The sequence below is a fragment of the Alternaria ethzedia genome (assembly GCF_023757985.1).
Source record: "Alternaria ethzedia strain BMP 0044 chromosome Unknown scaffold_18, whole genome shotgun sequence".
NCBI lineage: Eukaryota > Fungi > Ascomycota > Dothideomycetes > Pleosporales > Pleosporaceae > Alternaria > Alternaria ethzedia.
In genome coordinates, this window is record NW_026056211.1 from 84,943 (window position 1) to 103,941 (window position 18,999).

The following is an 18,999-nucleotide window of genomic DNA, read 5'->3' on the forward strand; positions in this document are numbered from 1 at the left end:
GCATCAACATCCGGCACATGGTACATTGTCTACATGCTACATTTGGCTTCGCTATCATGAGAAGGGGCGCATCGGCCGCTTTCCGCGGTGCGTCGTGCTCCGCTCTGCGCCGCCAACAGCAATAACAGAAGTGCGTCACGGCGAGCTGTGATAGGTGTCTGGGCAATCTTCCCGCATGACCGTATAGTACCTAATGAACAGAGGTGTGTAAAAGGCGGCCTCAGCCCTCGGCCTGTGAAACCCCTCGTCGCCCCGATTTGATGGTTGCATCACCTATGGACTGCATACGAAGACACCTAAAGCTGCACGCCAAAATCGACACGTCGCAGCATATTTTGCAGCCAGTCCCTGGTCTCAGCGGCGCACAATGCCTTCCGATCAGCTTCATGATATAGATATCATTCCAAGGTACTGCGACGACCCAGAAGTGACCCAGAGACGACGAGCCAACCACACCTTCCGCAACTACTACGACGAATCCGCAAAGAGAAGCTCTCGGTTGAGAAAAGTCTTAATTTCAAGAGCGTCTGATATTGATATATCCGAATCGTTGTACATCTTCGATCTGATCTACCATAATATCAAGCGGTACATTCACATACCGCTGCAGACGTCTGATTCAATTCGCGTCCTCGAACTTCTACCGGGAACGTGCGGCTCAACCTTGTTCTGTCGGATACTCCAGATACAACGAACGGATTCTAATGTTCAGTTCGAGGCCATATCATACGTTTGGGGCAGTCCCTTTCCCGAATGTTATCTTTACGATGTTGAAAGCGGCACGGCCTTATCTGTCACGGAGAACCTAAGTGTTGCGCTTCAGGCGCTACGCTATCCAGATCGGAGCCGGGTCCTCTGGGCGGACGCTGTCTGCATCAACCAGTCGGATAACGATGAGAAAAGTTGTCAAGTCCAGAATATGGGCCTGGTTTATGCTGCAGCGAGCATGGTCATTGTCTGGCTGGGTAACAAGGACCTTCGTGAAGCTTTCGAGCACGTGGAGTTGCTTGAAGAGTCACCACATGACAATGTCCCGACTGCGCACCGTGGGCCCATCAATTTAATCGACAACGCCGTCACTGCAATTCTTACTATCGTCGAAACGCAATGGTTCACCAGGGGATGGATCATACAAGAGTTCGTTCTCGCCAGAGAGGTACGATTTCACGCTGGCGATCGACATATCGATTGCAAAACATTCGAACGGGCGATGGCGCGTCTTGAGTCGCACTTCTTCCATCTGATGACAAACATGACCGTGGATGTGGACTTGGACTTGCGCATAAGGATCTCTACAAGTCACGGCCCGGCTGAAAATCTTCTCCGAATGCGTACGGTATGGCACGCTCAGTCAGCTAGCTCTTCACCACAGATGTCGTTGTACGACTGGTGTTGCTGGGTCCAGCGTTACCCCACCAGGTTCACCGATGAGCGGGACCTCATATATGCCGGCCTTGGACTGGCTAGTCCACATACTAGGATTGTGCCCAACTACAACCTTAGTCTCACAGAGGTTTTCCTGGAATTTTCGTGGTCAGTGCTCGTGGATGGCAATATGCAGATACTACGCGACGCTGTGTTTCTGGATCCACCCATGATTCGTCCTTCCTATCTACCTCAACCTATGTCTTGTCCTTCATTCCTTTTCCGATCGAGTTTCATGTCTTCCTGCCGCAAGGAACGCGTCGGATCCCAGAATGCAGGCAAAGTACGAGCTGCTCATGTTGAAGTAGTTAGACCTGCATCTGTACGTATTCGCGGGGTAGTTGTAGACCGTGTAAGCAGATGTTGGGAACTTCACCGCGTAATTTCAAGAGACATGGCATACCGGAGGGGAGTGGAGCACAGCAAGTCCGGTCAAGCTCCAAAAGGCTTGTTTGAGGAAACACAGTGGTGGAACGATGACTTTCCGTTGGACCCCTGTGAAGAACGATGCCGAGACATGCCGGGGGTATTCGAGAGCACTTATATACCTCCCGAACAAGTCTGGGCTCACGAAGACTGTTTCGAGGATGTAGCTAGCCTTCCTAGGAGTGCTGGCGCTGACAGCTCAGATGAGATTCTGAGCACAAATTTAGTGGAAATCTATCGTGTCATCAAAGCAGATGCCGAGAAGCTTCTCAACGAAGAACCCACGAGGAAAGAGCTCAAAGAGGAAGAAGTTCGAAGCAGATTCTGGCGAACGGTCACTTCGCATAAGTACACAACGCCACCACCTCTGCCAAAGGATTTTGGTCTTGTGCCATTCTTTGAGGATATCAACGATATTCACTATCCCCGGGTTTTTACCACCTCTAAAGGGTACATGGGAAAGGTGCGCAGAGCGGCTGATGGTGATGTGGTGGTCATCTTCGACGGGAGTGATGTGCCTTTCGTGATAAGAAAGATTCGCTCCGAAGATCGTATACGGTTACCGTTAGTCGGAGAATGCAATGAAGAGATAGTGCAGTGGAAGTTAGTCGGAGAATGTCATGTAGATGGATGGATGGACGGCAGCTACTCCGGTCATGGAGTGGTGGACGATGTCGAAACACACCCTGCAGCAGCGCACGCGGAACAAAACACGGACTCCTCGTATAGGAAGGAGACACTGCTTAGCGAGTATTTTCTACTCTGCTGAAGGTGTGTAAGATTTCTCTTCGCGACAGGCGCTTTCAAGTGCGAGTTGTTCTTATCCCCAGAGTTGCTTAAATGTCTACGATCGCATATTTTGCGAATGTGATCAAGCTTAGCATTGATGTATTTCCCCTGCAAGCGAATCATATGTACCCCCCCCTTGAAGAGTTTCTATTGCGACTCTTGCTTTCAACCTGTCCAATCAAACACTCCATCACGTCGAGGCTTGTGCTTCCGTGGAACATCCTGTACGTCGGCAAGGATTACAGCTATCCCCCACTATCCACCCCGCGTAGCCTTTCTCTTCACCATCACATCCCACCACTTATTGACTGTGCTCATTGAACATGCAGTGCACGGCGTCGTGCATGTGCATGTGGTTCGGTTGTTTGTCATCAAGCTTGCTTTGTATGGCCTTTACCCCACGCAGTTATAAGCAAACATGCCCACTCTCACTGATCTTTTGCATTTCACACCACAGTCACGTCACCAACATCGATACCAGATGATTCCCTCCAAGAACAGTAACATAGTTGCTACCAGCTCGCCTAACGGCTCTGCGGTAGATCAGCGCTATGAAGCGTTCGATGGAACACAAGATCACGAGCGCTTATCGTGGAAGAAGCAGGCGATCGTCGATCTAAAGCCTTCACTACATCGCGATACGTATGAATGTACTGCACAGATATTACGAAAGACGCACTGACTGTATATAGATACATAGGAGCGCTTTTGTTCAACACCTGCGCCTTCATCCTGCCAGCTCTTTATAGCACCTTATCGAAGCTATGGGTTGCGAACATCGACTCCTCCATGGTAGTCACAACAGACACGTACACATACATCGGCGTGGTCGCAGAAGTCTTGAACGAAGGTCTTCCGCGCGCTGCTTACCTCGTCATCGGCGACAAGTCCAGTCGTGGTTTCCGTTAGCGCTTGCAGCTCACTCACACTCTGATCCTCTTCCAATCACTCCTCGGGCTTATCATGAGCATCGGTTTCGTCGCAGGCGCCTCTACTTTCGCGCAAGGCTTTGTTCCAGTGGAGGTCAGAGATGTGAGCGTCACATATATCCGCATCTCCGCGTTTTCTGCATTTAGTTCCGCAGTGGAGTATGCGATTTCAACGTCAACTCGCGCGCTGGATAAGCCTGATGTCCCACTCATCATCAGTTCCGTCAAATTTGCCGTCAACATCATTCTCGACTTGATCGTCATCTCGAAGTTTCATGTCGGAAGCATCACGCCCACAGTGAACATGCAGGCTGGTATTTCACTTGCTTGCAACCTGACTTCTGCCTTTGCGGGGCTGGCATACTTTGTTTACACAACGAGTGTCAGCTCCAAGTCGCCGGTCCATAGCGACACATCCAGCCGCGGTACCGCCCCGTCCTTGCCCGCCCTTGTCACACTCGCCAGGCCGGGTGCGATCTTCTTCTCAGAATCTGCCATTCGCAACGCCCTATACCTGTGGTTAGTCCACGGTATCGTCGGGCTAGGTAGCAACTACGCAACTGCTTGGGGCGTCTTCTCAACCATCCGATGGGGCCTGATAATGGTACCCGTAATGGCGCTGGAGGCGACCACGCTGACTTTTGTGGGTCACTCATGGGGAGCATTGCGCTCGACCATCGTGAGCATATCACAGGCTGCAAAGTTGCAAATTAGGCGTCGGCAATTGTGGGGTCTTGTACGCTGGGCAGTTTACTCCGTCATTATTGTATCGGTGGTGGAGATCCCACTCTGTCTCATCATGTCCTTCGCCGGTGCTGAGCCTTTCGCACGATACCTCTCAGGCTCTGAGGAGGTCTCACGTATAACCGCACGCATGTGGCGCACCATTGACTGGTGCTACATCATGTATGGTGTGTCGACACAACTAGCTGCGATTCTTGTATCGACGCGCCCAGCTTGGTATCTCTACCAGTCTCTCGCATCGAACATTCTCTACGTCTTACCATGGGCGATTGCGTGTCAAGTGGTTGACCTGAATGCTGGAGATGCTTGGACTTATCACAGCTTGGTATTTGGTGGAAGCCTGGTTTTCTCATTCTTCACGATCATTGCGGTTGACGGAGTCTGGGGGTTCAGGCTCATGAAGGGTAAGATGAGTGTGAACAGGGTGTAGCTGCGGGGACAACGTATGGCATCGAGATCGGATAGAGGATAAATGACAAAACAACGCGATTCTACATGTTTCCACTTGCATCGATGTATCTCTCTTGTCGAAGTCAGAGCGCCATCAGTCTCCTCTTGTGGTCCGTCTCCATGAACTATTGTTCAGCCCTTCCATACTGCTGGCATTGGCTCCTTATATAGGCTCAGATCGTTCGGCGTAGGAAACCAGATACTTGGGTCATCTTCAGCGTACGCATTCGGGAACCTGACCATCGGCCCTGGACTCCCATTGCCGCCTCCGACAATGTCCACATGCGCACAGTTCACAAACCATTGACTCTGTCCAAGAGTCATAGACGGCATGAAGTGCTCGATGCGCAAGAGGTATTTGCCGGAGGGCGTGGCAGCGGGAATCGTAAAGTTAACGGACAGCGTGTCCATAGTCGACCACGTCGTCTTGTCCGCCGGTCCTGCGTATGCGATTTTGAAGAAATCTCCCTTTCCGTCATATTCCATCAGACTCTTTGTTCCATCCGGGAGCTTAGAAAGAAACACTTGCCCCGGCCCTTCGTGGAAGATGTATCCTTGGACATCACCTTCGTAGTAAGGCCCAGACACCATGAGTCCAACATCGCTCCCAGCAACAATGGTCGCTGTCTGTATAGTATCGGCGTTGTGGACGGGGAAGGAGCCGCGGCCGCATGTGACGTTTGCGTTTTCGGGCCCGTAGATGGGGAAGGTCTTGAGCCAGAGGTCATCGTAGGTACCGGCGTTTCCGGAGACGTCGCGGACGTATTGGAACTCTCGAGAGATGGTGTTGTTTACTATGAGGCGGTTGAATACATCTAAAAGGTTCGTTAGCAACTAGTTCTGAGGACAAAGATGGAAGTACGAACAATGGGCGCTAGCCTGCTGCGCAAGGGCCGTTGCTAGCCACGGAAGGACGGCGGACTTCATGACTGCTGCTGCTTTCCGATTGATAACTTTGCTGGAACTTAGCCATCTCAGCCTGTCTTATACCACCGTTCAGTCTGAGCCCGACCATCACCGATCCTACTTTGACGAAGGCTCTGCTGGAAGCACAGCGCTCGAGATGAGAGTCCTCATGACCATGCTAATACATGCGCAAATCCTCTTTGCTGATGGTGCAGCTGTCTGGTGCCAATGGTATCGGTTCGGTTGCTGCCGATAGTACTTGCTCCCGATGTAGTATTTTTTAGATGAACTCCAGATTGCCGGATGGGCTATGTCGACCGAAGCCCAAGCGGGGTAGGCGGCATATTTAGAGTGCTCATATAGTGACTATGAGTGGTACAAGTCACACTGGATATGTTTCAGTCCGGGTAACGAGGTATAACGTGCCGGGTAGAATGAGATCGGACGTGCTATCCTGGGTAGCTGGGTTTAGGTGAAGGCGTTGGCGGCAGCCATGCCGCTAAGCGCAAAAGCTTGTTCGAACTGCGCAAGGTATGTCTTCGTAGCGGTACGACACTTGGTGGTGTAGCTTGTGAAGTTCATGACGAGAAGCTGCAGGCGGAAAAAGCAGCATGTTAACAATGCGTCGCGTACGCGTAACGGCGATGCACAAAGGCTTGGCGCTAGACTGTAATTCGCGTAGGAAATGTCGATAGCGCTGAAAGAATTGGTAAGATCAAGACTGGACCAGCGCCTGTAGAGTGAACAACAACAGTCGCAACGCAAATGCAGAGTGCCTGGCAGGAGCTCGCGCAGAAGCGATGACAACATCGAAATACCCCTGACTAAGCTTCGGAATGAGCCCCACACAGCATGACACGCGTTCCGCAGCGGCGACGATGAACAAACTCATCATATTCGCCATCACAGAAAGCATTAGCGCGCAATCTTCTACGCGTATCTGCACATACATAACGATCCAGATGTCTTACTCCAATGACAATGGCACAGCAATCCCCGCTCCTCCTTCTACCGGGTGAATTGAAGAACCAAATAGTAGATTACATCCTCACCCGCGACCCCGGCACCGCACCACCTCCGCTAGAGCATTCTCCATTATCACTATCATCAACATGCCGCCAACTACATGAAGAATATCACGCCCTTGCGTGGACCGCAATGATCTTCACCCTCCCATGGTCGTCAGCAGAAGAACTCATCCGGAAAACAAGTCTACTACCCCCAGCGTCCATGTCCAGCATCACGAAACTCCAGATAAAACTCCCATCAGATCTCACTTCACTCTACACCCCAGACGTAAACCGCCGCCGCGTAAAACCCTTCAACTTCTCCCGCGCCGGCCTCACCTCCCTAGAAGAACTCTACATCCGGTACCGACCCGAGCACACAGAAAAAGGCATCGGCGGACCCGGTCGCGAGCTCATCGTGCAGATACTCTGGCGCATCATGTGGGAAAGAGATATCAAGCGACTCAGGAAAATTTGCATTGTGCATGATGGCGCGCAGCCGTTCCTTTCCCTGTCCCTATTGTATAACATGTTGCAGAACTTTACGCCGCTGCAGGTGTCGAAAAGGTGGAAGGTGCGATCGGACCTTGAGCATGGGAGGTTGAGGTTTGAGGAGTGGGGTGGTGGGGAGAAGGGGAGGGGCGTGGATGTTGTTGTTGGGTTTAGCTTTTGGGAAGCGGAGGCTTATGTTGAGGTTTGTGAGATGGTTCTTGAGGTATGTTTGAACAGTTACTTGCATCTGAGGTTGTGCTGTCAGGAGCAGATTGCGGTTCTAGCCACTGTTTAGGGGAAGCAGATGCTGACTTCAGGACAGGAAAATCATGCTGAGGTCATTCTGGCTCGGCGCGCAGAATGCTTGTACGTCACTCCGCTGCGAGATATAAGTGACGACGCTTTGAGGCGAGAGGTCGATAATCTCAACACCTTGTTTCCTGTGCTAGGAGACGAGGAACACGTTCTTCAACCACACGTGGAGCGAATACGTGCCACGTGCGCGGTAAGTAACCGAGGATGAGAAGAGACGACGCAAAGTTACTTTGGTTCGCACGCGAAGGCCGTCGTGGCTAATGGCTATACTGATTGGGGATATGATGTTCACCGAAGACGTCCCAGTCACCTGACTGCGTTCCCGTAGCTCGATCAGAAGGAGCACTACTCCGCCAGCTTCCGAGGAGAAAAGGCTTTACGCGCAAGCCGACGGCTGGGTTGAACACTAGGGACCGCTATGCATTGCCGATTGTACCCAGACCCTCACACACCTTTCTTCGTTCCGAGATCGGCTGGCACATCCACGCGTCGCTTTCAGGCCATGGCGGAATTCGGTCTCGCCACCACTTCCAGAGCCGGGTGGTGATAACAACGTGGTCTCTTAACCGTCCCTCGGAACCTTCTCGACCGGCTGAATACCGTATTCGCTTTTCGACGCGAAGGAATGTGGAGTAGGTCCCAGAACCAAGCCCACGGCGTCAGCATGCCAGGTGGTATACGCGTCCATGGTGGACCGGGTGGCATCCTTTCACACCAACGTTGCTTTTCAATAGTGGAAGTATGCCGGTCACCTTGTTCGAGCTAGTGCTGAGTGGAAAGACTGTACTCGGGGAGCGCTTGCGGCGGGAAGGAAGGGTCGGGACGACACGGGAAGGATTGAGATCTTCGAGACGGGTTGGTGTTGAGAAGACAAGTGGCACCTTGCGATGTGTGTCCTAGCAGGGAAAGACGGCCGGGAAGGAGCTGACCAACCTTCATCTGCGATCCATCCTCACTACTCGGGTGAAGCTTTACCCTTGCCATGTTCGCAGAAGGAGTCTTTGGTAAGGTCAGCCTTACCGGTCAACGCGGTCATGTCATCCAGGCCCTTGTTCTGCTGCTGGAATTTATCGATATCTGCTATCAAAGCATCCTTCACGGGTCACTCGATCGAAGAGTACATTTTGCGTGCCATTTGATAGGCTCGGTACCTTTCCTGTTATCGTGGCTCGATCACGATGAAGTACGAGGCGTGCACGGGAAGAGCGTCCACACTGTCCAGTCTGGATACTCGTTACCGTATTCCATGGTTCGGCCCGATTACGCTTGGGGATAGACTGAACTCTTACCAGACTCATGTCTCACATGATACACCCACCCTCATCATACTCGCTGCAAGTGGGGTCCGTTCCATGGCGGTGGATTCTCGGCCTGGGCATATCATCCTAGTCTCCCATGTGGCTGGTTCACTGGCTCTGGATGGATGGATGCGAGGCTCTATTGGCTGACGAAATGGTGGAGACGATAACTTGGCTTTCGATAGAGTGACACGCTCAGAGCTGATATGGACAAAGAATGGCCATGCACTTCGAGTGGAAGTTTCCCAGCTGCGAACTCAGTGTCCGTGTCGTAACCGAGAAGGCCTGCGAAACTAGGCAACGGCAGGAGTGCATTTGGGTATAGCATCAGCCAATAAAATAGACAAACAAGCATCGGAACAGTAAGAGACTGTAGACATTGTCGGGATAATCATGACCAGGGAAGCACGCCACAGGACGGATGTAGGTGGTGTTGGTCATCCGAGACCTGTAAATCGATAAAAAGCAAGGGTATTCCGCGTGTAATCTAACCTTCATGCGCTCCGGTAGTGCTTGCGCCGTAGATTCTGCGGTACATGGTCATCGGAGGAACGGGTGTGTGTCCCGGAAGGCCTCGAATACGACCAACCACTACCGGGCTGGTGGTTGCAGAACCCAGTACTCCGGTAGCATATGCTATACGCCAGGTTTTGGATCAGGAAGACACCATGGGAAACCTGAGTCCCATTTTGCCAAGCCTTCGAGTGATCATCGTTCCTGCATCCAGGCAACACGCCTGATCCCACACGATGATGACACGAACGATGAAGGATCACGGAACCTACGATTGGACTTGACGCTATCGATAAGCAGCAAGCTACCAGGTGGGCGCGGCGCCTTTTTCTTGAATCATTCAAGAGGCTGACTGTAGGTCAATTTGGTGGTGTGAGACTCGTAGAATTGACGTTCGAAGAAGACCTAGATACGATGCCGCAGGCCGCTACGTTCGCGTCGGTACAGCCCGCTAGAGGTGGGCTTCGGCCGCAGGATCTGCTGAGCTAACCACATGCGCCCTCCATGGGTGAGCCGTGCATGCGTCTGACAAGCGCTGTGGCGCCATGGTCGCTGTTCTCTCGTACAGGGCGTGCCGTCACGCGCGAGTGATGGGACGGTCCGTCGATGTGTAGAGACCATGTTTCCGCAGCGGGCCGACACTGTTCTGAGATTAGGAAAGAAACCAGCTGTAGGGGATGCGCATCCAATCCACCATCTCACAGCTCTTCATAGATGTTACAATATTTAGAGAATTACCATACGACTTATCCGCTTCGAGAGCAAGCTTCGCAGTGTAGGTGTTCGAAGTAGCCGATAAGCCACTGCTGAAAGCGCGCGAAAGCCTGAATCGCTGCTCCAGACCCGTCCCCTGCGTTGTCCAATGGATGCAGGGCCCACTCACTCATACAGTATCTTTCTGGATGCAACGCAGCATCATGTACCTTGTTCTCCCTAACGCTGGCCTTCTTCACACGTGCGAATCGAACGCCAGGTCCAGGCACAATGCATGATGGCCATGAGGTGCGTATGCTTGAAGACGCATGCGCGCTGTGGTACCTTGCCTTGAGGGTTTTGACGGAACATCTGCCACCTATCGGTGAGTTATGCGAGTAAGCAATGGAAGGATGACAGTGGGGTGTTCTCGCCACGAATGCAGGGTGGCAAGAAGGCTGTGAACTCCGACGAAAACGAACACCATGACTACAGCACTCAGTCGTTGTCATATGATCAACGCTCGTGTGACCTCGGCTGCAAGGTTGAAGATCATACTAGACATGCCTTGGTTCTGATAAGACCAGGGTGGCGGAGGAAGTATGATTTCACGTGGGAATAGTGGGCAGTAGCGTTGTCATAGTAGGCTTGCTATAAGGCACAAGTTTGCTTTGGGTCACTGAGGCGGTGGTGAGCGAAGGTGTAAGAACCAATACCACGCGAGGGATGACTTTAGCCGTTTGAGCCGCACAAACGGCAGGAGTAGGCGACTACACGTCGGAGCGCAGCGGGTTGGCTATCTTGCTTGGAGCAGTGCACATGCAGGAACCCCGAGGAGACTGCAGCAGCACGCCTTTTGACGAATGCGGAGTTTTCGAACAGAGTTCTGATGTACCGTCTCTGCATCGCATAGCCGTATTATCAATAGAGACGTTGGTCAGACGTGGGATAGGCGGACTTTAGTGTGGAAACCTTGTTCGTAGGCTTTGGGAGTCATCCAACGCTTGGAGTGTAGAGATCTTTGAGAGCCGCATAGTACAAAGAGAAAGATTTGGTTGGAAATGTCGAGTATGGTGAATGGAAGCGCCATGCATTTCGTAGTCTACATATAACAGGTGCCAATGTACCTTAGATGCGCGTTGCCAAGCGGGCTCAGCCGAGAACCGCCAGTACCACTACGATATCAAAGAAGCTTCCCAGATTGGCGGACGACTTATTGCAAAATTGAAGTCATGGATGGACGTTGCCGAAGTGGCAACGTTCAGGTCGGGGATAGTATGTTCGTAGTAAGTCCAGTCAGGATGATATGGACTTGATGTATCTCTGAACTGGTACTGGAATGGGGAAGCGATTCCGGCAGCGTGTGATACTGGCTCGACTGAGGTTTGTTGGGATGTGTCCAAGAAATTAGACAACCCCCAGGGTGTCTGCGCGATTGGAATTTCGGTTGTGACGTGTGACGTAGCCCAAGTTTGTGGTAGAACATCATTGACATTGAAGTCGAACCCACATTCTATGGGCATCAATACTTCATCGGACCATAATCGTGGATACAAGCAGAGATCTGTCTCGTGCACCACGGATACGGGCTGATAAGGATGTATCGGGCTTGGTGTCTGCGGTGACATAGTGCCCAGGTTAAAATAGCTGTCCGCACCCACAGACTGAGTGAAGAAATCCGGATCCTGTTCAGAAGTATCTATATAAGCGTAGTTGCCGTTGAGGTTTTGCGAATCTCTTGGTGAAAGCGGAGTGAGCATTGGATAGCCAGAGAGCCCTGGGTTTTGACGGCTGGCTTTCACGGTGGCTTCGGTATCAATGTATGTTGCGGAGTATGAGCCTCGAGGTTCTTGAGAATGCAAGCTCGTCGAGGGAATGTATGAGTCAAGGCGTGATATGACACTGGCCGAGAATTGCCTTTTCGGTGGTCTAGATGGTTTCTTGATGCTTGATCGGTGGTTGCTATCTGAAGTACGGCGAGTGGATCTTGGTTCGCATACGATACCCTTGGTGACGCACCGAGAGCATGAAGGTAGCTATGTAGTGTCAGCGCAGGAACTTGGACTATACAAGATGTGCCTTGGTACATACAGCTTTGTTACACTTGGTCTTTGCCTTAGCGCATGTCACGCACGCGATTGCTCTTTTCGATGGCATTCTAGCATATGGATTGTGCTGAACTGCTTGCGTAGTAAAGTGATCCGACAGGTCTCGTGGAGTATGAATGGTCGTCTCATCCATTGCGATCGGATGTTTGGCTTAACAAGTGATACGAATCAATGCGTGTTGTTCCAAGCTGGCTGTAGAACCACCGTGTCTTGAGAGTCGACTGCAGTCAGGCAATGACCGTTGCATCAGATAATGTCGTCCCTCTCTGGACAAAAGCGAATGCTTGCTCTAAGTGTTAGGGATTGAGCTGTGATATACTCGTCTATTCTGAGCAGACTTGAGCTTGACCAGAACCGATAGTTCCGTCCAACGGCTGATCATATACGGCATCAAGCTTGCATGATGCTAAGTTTAGGGCCGAGATACATGTCTTCCGTGTAGGGTCCTACATAGCAAGGTATTGTTCTAGCACCGATGAGGCGCCTTCGCAGGGCTGGAAGCCAAGTCAAGGCATCGTGTATGAGCTGACGAAATGCCACTGCTGAGGATAGTTAGCATAGTACGCCACCATGCCCGTATGCTGAACGCACGTTCATGGTAGAATGCGCCTGAGCGCGTGGATGATGACAAGGGGTGTCCTGCGCGCTGACAGGACCCGCACTGGTGGAATTCGGTATGTCCATGATGACAGGTCGCACATGAATCGTGGTGTGGCTGAAGCCTCACCAGTGCCATTGCTTGGCTGGTTGCGTACCTCAGTTCGAGCGTCATGCAAGTGCGACTTGACGTCTTGAGGTCCCAAGTAGATTTGGTTCGCAGAGACAAGCTCTAGGTGTCAACAGAAGAAGTTTCTGTATACCATTGGATAATTTCGGTAGGGTATCAAGGATTCCGTCGATGACATGCTCAACCAGATACCACGCGGTCTTGATGTGGTCTGCACCCAGAGGGTGGTTGCAGACCGGGGCCGGGTCACCGGTGATGAGGCGCTGTAGTGCCTGGCACAAGGCTATTGTTGTAGATTCATGCTGATGATGTGGACGGACTCTGGGGAGTGGCGTCTGGTGGTGAAGTTAGACAGTGGGACCCCTGTTCCGCAGCTGCCCAGGTGGTGGAGCGGGGCCATGGCGGGCTGACGATGCTTAGTGTCGAAAGCTTCCGCAAGCTACGCTCTTGAGTGGAAGTGCGATATCGGCGACGATGTATGTGTTATACGGGACGTGGGTGCTTCATCCCACAGATGATGGCAGTGGCCGAGAGGTTGGTGGGCATTGCGCCAGACGTCATTTCCGAGCGGCGCACGGTCCGCCGCCATCTATGGTCTTAACCTTGGAAGCCTCCCTCGCCAGGCAGGCAAGAGCCATCGGGCAACAACTTATCCATACATTCTCTCAATTGTTAGACTGGCGATCGTATCAGATTGAGTTCTACATCGTTGTGAGAGCTCGTAAAGGCTCATGAAGTCAATTCGCGTGGTGTCTGCTGGAGGTCACGAGCTCAAGCGCATGTCCGATTGACTTGTACTTAGGTATAGACCCTTCCTTGAAACAAAGCATTCCCAGAATCGCACATCGGCCCCTTCGCATCCGCGGCTTTGGCGGCCAGTGCCTCTCCCTTGCTCCATCTTTAGCAAGGCATCGTCAGCGTTGCTATGCGTAAAGATAGATAGATACGGCACGATCGACATCCGACAATCTATCCAAGGCCAGTATACGACCATGAAGTACAGTTACGGATATAGATGTGTTGATAGTAACAACCGTCACGAACGACAATTTAACGCAGGTCCGAAACATAGGCCGAGGTTTACTAACGTGGGGCCGTTGTGCGTAAGCAGAGCTTGTGTTTGAGACCTGCTTCGCTAAGGCCATCGAGCTCAAATGGAGTTCTAATGAAACGACGAAGCTTGAAATGCGTGCGTCGTGCTTAGGTCTTCTGTTTGGAAGCCTCAGCCAACCATCCAAATCTTCGTGGGCCGTAGTTGCTATCACGTATCAATTGATAACCCCGAAAGGGAGCATCGAGGAGCCGAGAGGGGAACCTCATACATCATGAGGAAAGAACTGTACATGCGAAGTGTTATAAATAAAGGTCGAAACCGTGGTAGGCATGCATATCTGCGTATCAGTGATCCGTGGGGACAGAGACGCGGGAGGCATGAGCTAGTCCTTCTATGGCTTAGTGCGTTCGCCATATCTGCATCGCACTTGCCGCTTCATCGCGCACGTCATCCGGAATTCTCGATCTGAACCATTCTCGACAGTCGCATTGACAGCTTCATTATCTATATCATCACACTCATTTTTGGATACCCTAGAGAAAGTTAGAGATATGGCGGAACGTGAAGACAGCGAACTGTACCCTGCGAAATTTCTCGCGGAAAGCGCACATCCGGAGAAGACACCAAACCCTCCCGATCTTCTCATTTTGAATCAACCAATAGCCCACTTCACTGCCTTTTCACGCCTTTGGAAGCACACGGAATACCGGATATGTGCCGATGGCGGGGCGAATAGACTTTACGACATGCTGAAAGGTGACTTGATAGCGCAGCGCGAACAATACGTGAGTAAGTATGTGATATATAGCGTCAATACAGGTCGCTGACAGGCGTAGCTACCCGATATGATCCATGGAGACTTGGACTCGTTACGCGATGATGTGCGTGACTACTACGAAGCACGAGGTGTTCCTGTGCTACGAGATGGTGACCAATACAGCACAGACTTTGGGAAATGCATGAAGAAAATCTCGTCGCGTCTTACTTCCTCAATGGTTCGGGATGTGATTGTTCTTGGTACCCTCGGTGGGAGGGTTGATCAGGGCCTTGGGCTCCTGAACGAGATATACAGGGAAGAGAATCGACATGCCGACCTTCGCCTATGGCTGTTCTCCGAGTGCAGCCTGAGCTTCATACTTCGGAGTAAGGAGACTCTGCTGAGAGGGCTACAGGAAGATGGTATCTTTACCGAGAACGTAGGGTTTCTTCCTATATACGGACCGGCGATCATCTCTACCGAAGGTCTGGAATGGGACGTCAAGGAGTGGCCTACGCAGATGAACGGCGGTCAGCTCAGTACGAGCAACCACGTCAAAGCCAACGATGTGAGGGTTGGAACGGACGTGCCGATATTGTTCACGATAGAAAGAGCGCCTTTGTGAGAGGTCAGGGAAGTGTCGTGCTAGATATGGACTTGACGTACTCGCGACTTATGGGAATTGACACGTAAAGGTATCCTCGTGCTACATGTTCCAGCACGCTGTTGTTGTGTAACGTCGATTGGTCTCGCCGATGCTGTCTGCATGGGAGACAGTGGATCAGGGCCATCATGAGGTAAGCGCGTGCGTCGTTGAGCCAATCGTGCTATCCACGGTTCGAGCAATCGGAAGAAGGTGCGGCCTGCGAGGCGACAACATCGCATACATCATGAAGACGGGAGACGACTCCGGCCACGGTGGTGAGCGTACCTGTCGAGTCGTGTTGTGCCAGTAACCGTTCGGCTGTGGTGAAAGCATGAGGAGAGTCCGAAGCGCGACGCAGCACAGGCGCAGGTGCAGGCAACCGCTCCTGCCCATCTTCGGAACCGCTCCTGTTGTTTGGTGAGCCCCAATTGGGAAGCTGTGATTGGCCGCGTCGTGGGCAACTCGCCTTCACCATCAATGCTACTATCAGACCAGTTCTCCCGCTCAAACAATCACCGCGCTTGCCAGGCCAACATCGCTACTCACTGTCGCTACTACGCGCCTTTTGGAAGTTTATTCACTCGCATACGCAGCTCTTGTCTTCTGCGAGCCTCCCCGCTTTCTGTGTTGCTCACATACAGGTGCCATATCCACCCCGACCCTCCCACGTCCCACCGCGTCAAAGCTCTCCGACCAGCACCTTGCCTCGCGACGTCAGGCACAACACGTTCGCAGACCCTCGTCTCCAGCTCCTTCCCACGGTCACTTTTCAAACTCAAGATATATCTGAGCATTCTGTCGACAAAGCTACTACACGCAGCATCACAATTGGCGTGAGCTGCACGACATAGAGCGCGCTGTGGGGCAAAACGCCGGCGCGAAAGCCAATCGGTCGCTAATCGCCATGGCGTCCATACGAAGAGTCGCCTCGTCCACGTCGTCCGAGTACTCGGAATCACCTCAAAAGCGAGACGAGCAGCTCAGGCGATCGTCGTCGTCGAGTTCAACTGTCGAGAGGGAAGCTGCGTCTCCCCGCGACACCAGCACAGAAGGAGCATCCGAGCCAGCAGGGGCAGCCGAAGAGCCGCTGATTGGCCAGCCGAGCGGCAGTCAGAGCCCAGCTTCTGATCATGGCTTCGACTTCGGCATCCCGCCAACGGCAGAGCGCGAATCCTCGCCGTTGCCCTTTGCGCCCATCGTCCCTTCGCCGCTCGCAAACTCAAGATCAGCGAGCGATGGAAGCTCAGACGGGCACGAGCCGCAGTCAAGCGATGATACTCGGTCGACGAAGCATCGGCCGCGCACCACGGCAGGCCGTCTTCACTTGCGCATCCCGCCCCGGCCTCACTTGAGGACACCAAAAGCGAGGAGTACAACAGACTTGACAGGTCATGGAGCCCGCTCTCCGGGCACCCCGCTCACATTACAAGACTTGGGAACCGACTATACTCGCTACTTCAACCCTTTCTCAGATTCCGCGAGTAGCCATAGCCGCAGTCGGAGGACCTCCTTATCAGAACGGCAGTCTTATGCCAGACTGAACGCCCGCTCGCGCACAACCACTCCGCCACCTGGCATACCACCAATCAACCCGTTCCTTACCCCCAATGCGTCTGTGACGGGCCTCAACGATAGCGTCATTGAGCTGTACGATGACAAGAAGAATGTGTCTTTCATCGACGACAGATTAACGGCACCGTACGAGGAAAAAGGAATACTGTCCTGGCCACTGGTTTGCGACTTAGAGGAAGCGGACGATGAAATGCACATGCCTCGCGACGACGATGACATCAAGTTCAAACCGAGGATACGCGATCACTTTACAAGAGACAGCATCGTTTCCACTATTGGCCTAGCCTTCATGATATCAGGACTGTTATTCATTTTCATCGGCCTTCCAGTACTTTCTGCGGTAGGCGTCATCGACTACAACTCAGCCTACGGTATGCCATTGAGCATGTTTCCCAATCCCTGGAGGCCTCAGATCTGGGCTATAGTCAACAACAAACAGTATCCACTCCTGGAGAACATACGGACAGGCTTGATCGATCCCGACACACCTGACGCTGTCAAGACAAGGGCCGGAGAGTTTGGCGATGAGTATGTGCTCGTCTTCAGCGATGAGTTTAATGACAATGGCCGCACGTTCTATGAAGGAGACGACCCTTACTTCTTTGCACCCAACGTCTGGTATGGCGCGACTCAGGACGTTGAATGGTATGATCCAGATGCTGTCACTACCAAAGATGGCACGCTTCAGCTGCGCCTGGAAGAATTCTTCAACCATGGTCTCAAGTTCCGATCCGGTATGCTGAACAGTTGGAACCAGCTGTGCTTCAAGGGCGGTATCTTCGAAGTTTCAGTGTCGCTACCAGGACCAGCCGGTGTACAGGGACTCTGGCCTGGCGCCTGGACAATGGGCAACCTCGGCCGCCCAGGCTATCTCAGTACAACCGACGGGCTGTGGCCCTACACCTACCAAGCTTGCGATATGGGTATCACGCCTAATCAGTCTAGTCCTGACGGCTTATCTCACCTACCTGGACAACGACTCAACTCATGCACCTGCCCGGGTGAAGACCACCCATCGCCAGGTAGAGGAAGGGGAGCACCAGAAATTGACGTCATCGAGGTGGGTGCCACATCAGGATACCCAGGTCCAGCAGGTCTGCCAATAGCAACACAGAGCTTCCAGGTTGCCCCCTTCGACGTCTGGTACCATCCGAATTACAACTTCACGGCGTTCCCAGACCTTCGTTACAGTGGGCTCAACACCTACGCCGGCGGTGCCTTCCAAGAGGCCATCTCTGCCAGCACAATACTAAACAGGGACTGGTTCGACAACAAGCAGTATCAGCGGTACTCTTTCGAATATGCTCCTGGAGAAGGCAAGGACGCATACATCTCCTGGAAGGTTGGTGACCAGACCATGTTCATCATGGACGGCCGTTCTGTAGGACCCAACGGCAACATCCAAGCTCGACAAATCGCAGAAGAGCCCCTGTCACTCATTCTCAACCTTGGCATCAGTAACTCCTGGACCTGGATCGACTGGAAGAACCTGGTCTTTCCTGCCACCATGCGATTCGACTACGTGCGGTGGTATCAGAAGAAAGGCGAGGAGATGGTTACGTGCGATCCCCCGGGCTTCGAGACTACAGAATACATCAAGAAGCACCCGAAAGCTTACCAGAACCCTAACTATACAGTACATAATCCTGTCTTGCTTATTATACAAGCACACAACTAACGCAAAGCAGTTATGGGATCAAACCGGTTATGACTGGCCGAAGCACAAGCTCAACAGCGATTGTTGACCCGAGACGCCCTCTCACGACAGCGAGCACGATCACGATCACGATTACGATTACGATTGACGAGTCACCACGAGCGCGAACGTCCCTAAAAGATCGCTTCGAGCCTCTTCGTCTACGTACATTGCAGCTATACGACCGACTACGATCGTTTACGGAACATGGCACTCGAGCTGTACATTTACATTTCAGGAAACAAACATGTCGCTATTGTACAGATACACACATGAAGGGAAGCGTTTCGGTGAAGGCAACACAAACACACATAGGAAGGAAAGCATTTCGGGCAAGGGCATGAGAGCGGAGGATGGGTCTTGGCCATGTTTAAGCTACATGTGTCGTCTCCTTGCATATGGGGAAGGTTATATCGATTTTCGAGCGGCATCATGGCATTTTTGCATTTGTT

The 18,999-nt window shown here is 52.3% G+C and overlaps 4 protein-coding genes across 4 annotated transcripts; 3 read left to right on the forward strand and 1 right to left on the reverse strand.

Annotated features, from left to right (window-relative positions):
• Positions 1 to 919: 919 nt before the first annotated feature.
• Positions 920 to 3,549, forward strand: J4E87_006971 (uncharacterized protein; the record flags this gene model as incomplete). Its single annotated transcript, XM_049378571.1, has 6 exons — positions 920 to 1,156; positions 1,406 to 1,533; positions 2,032 to 2,314; positions 3,122 to 3,140; positions 3,183 to 3,282; positions 3,333 to 3,549. 6 exons carry the CDS (start codon positions 920 to 922, stop codon positions 3,547 to 3,549), a joined length of 984 nt encoding a protein of 327 aa, XP_049231592.1.
• A 1,346-nt stretch (positions 3,550 to 4,895) lies between these two features.
• J4E87_006972 (uncharacterized protein) lies at positions 4,896 to 5,690 on the reverse strand (the record flags this gene model as incomplete). Its single annotated transcript, XM_049378572.1, has 2 exons — positions 4,896 to 5,578; positions 5,630 to 5,690. The coding sequence occupies 2 exons, from the start codon at positions 5,688 to 5,690 to the stop codon at positions 4,896 to 4,898; spliced, it is 744 nt and encodes a 247-aa protein (XP_049231593.1).
• An 8,932-nt stretch (positions 5,691 to 14,622) lies between these two features.
• J4E87_006973 (uncharacterized protein) lies at positions 14,623 to 15,258 on the forward strand (the record flags this gene model as incomplete). The annotated part of the gene is made up of 2 exons (XM_049378573.1): positions 14,623 to 14,661; positions 14,713 to 15,258. The coding sequence occupies 2 exons, from the start codon at positions 14,623 to 14,625 to the stop codon at positions 15,256 to 15,258; spliced, it is 585 nt and encodes a 194-aa protein (XP_049231594.1).
• A 925-nt stretch (positions 15,259 to 16,183) lies between these two features.
• Positions 16,184 to 18,529, forward strand: J4E87_006974 (uncharacterized protein; the record flags this gene model as incomplete). Its single annotated transcript, XM_049378574.1, has 1 exon — positions 16,184 to 18,529. The coding sequence occupies one exon, from the start codon at positions 16,184 to 16,186 to the stop codon at positions 18,527 to 18,529; it is 2,346 nt and encodes a 781-aa protein (XP_049231595.1).
• Positions 18,530 to 18,999: the final 470 nt, after the last annotated feature.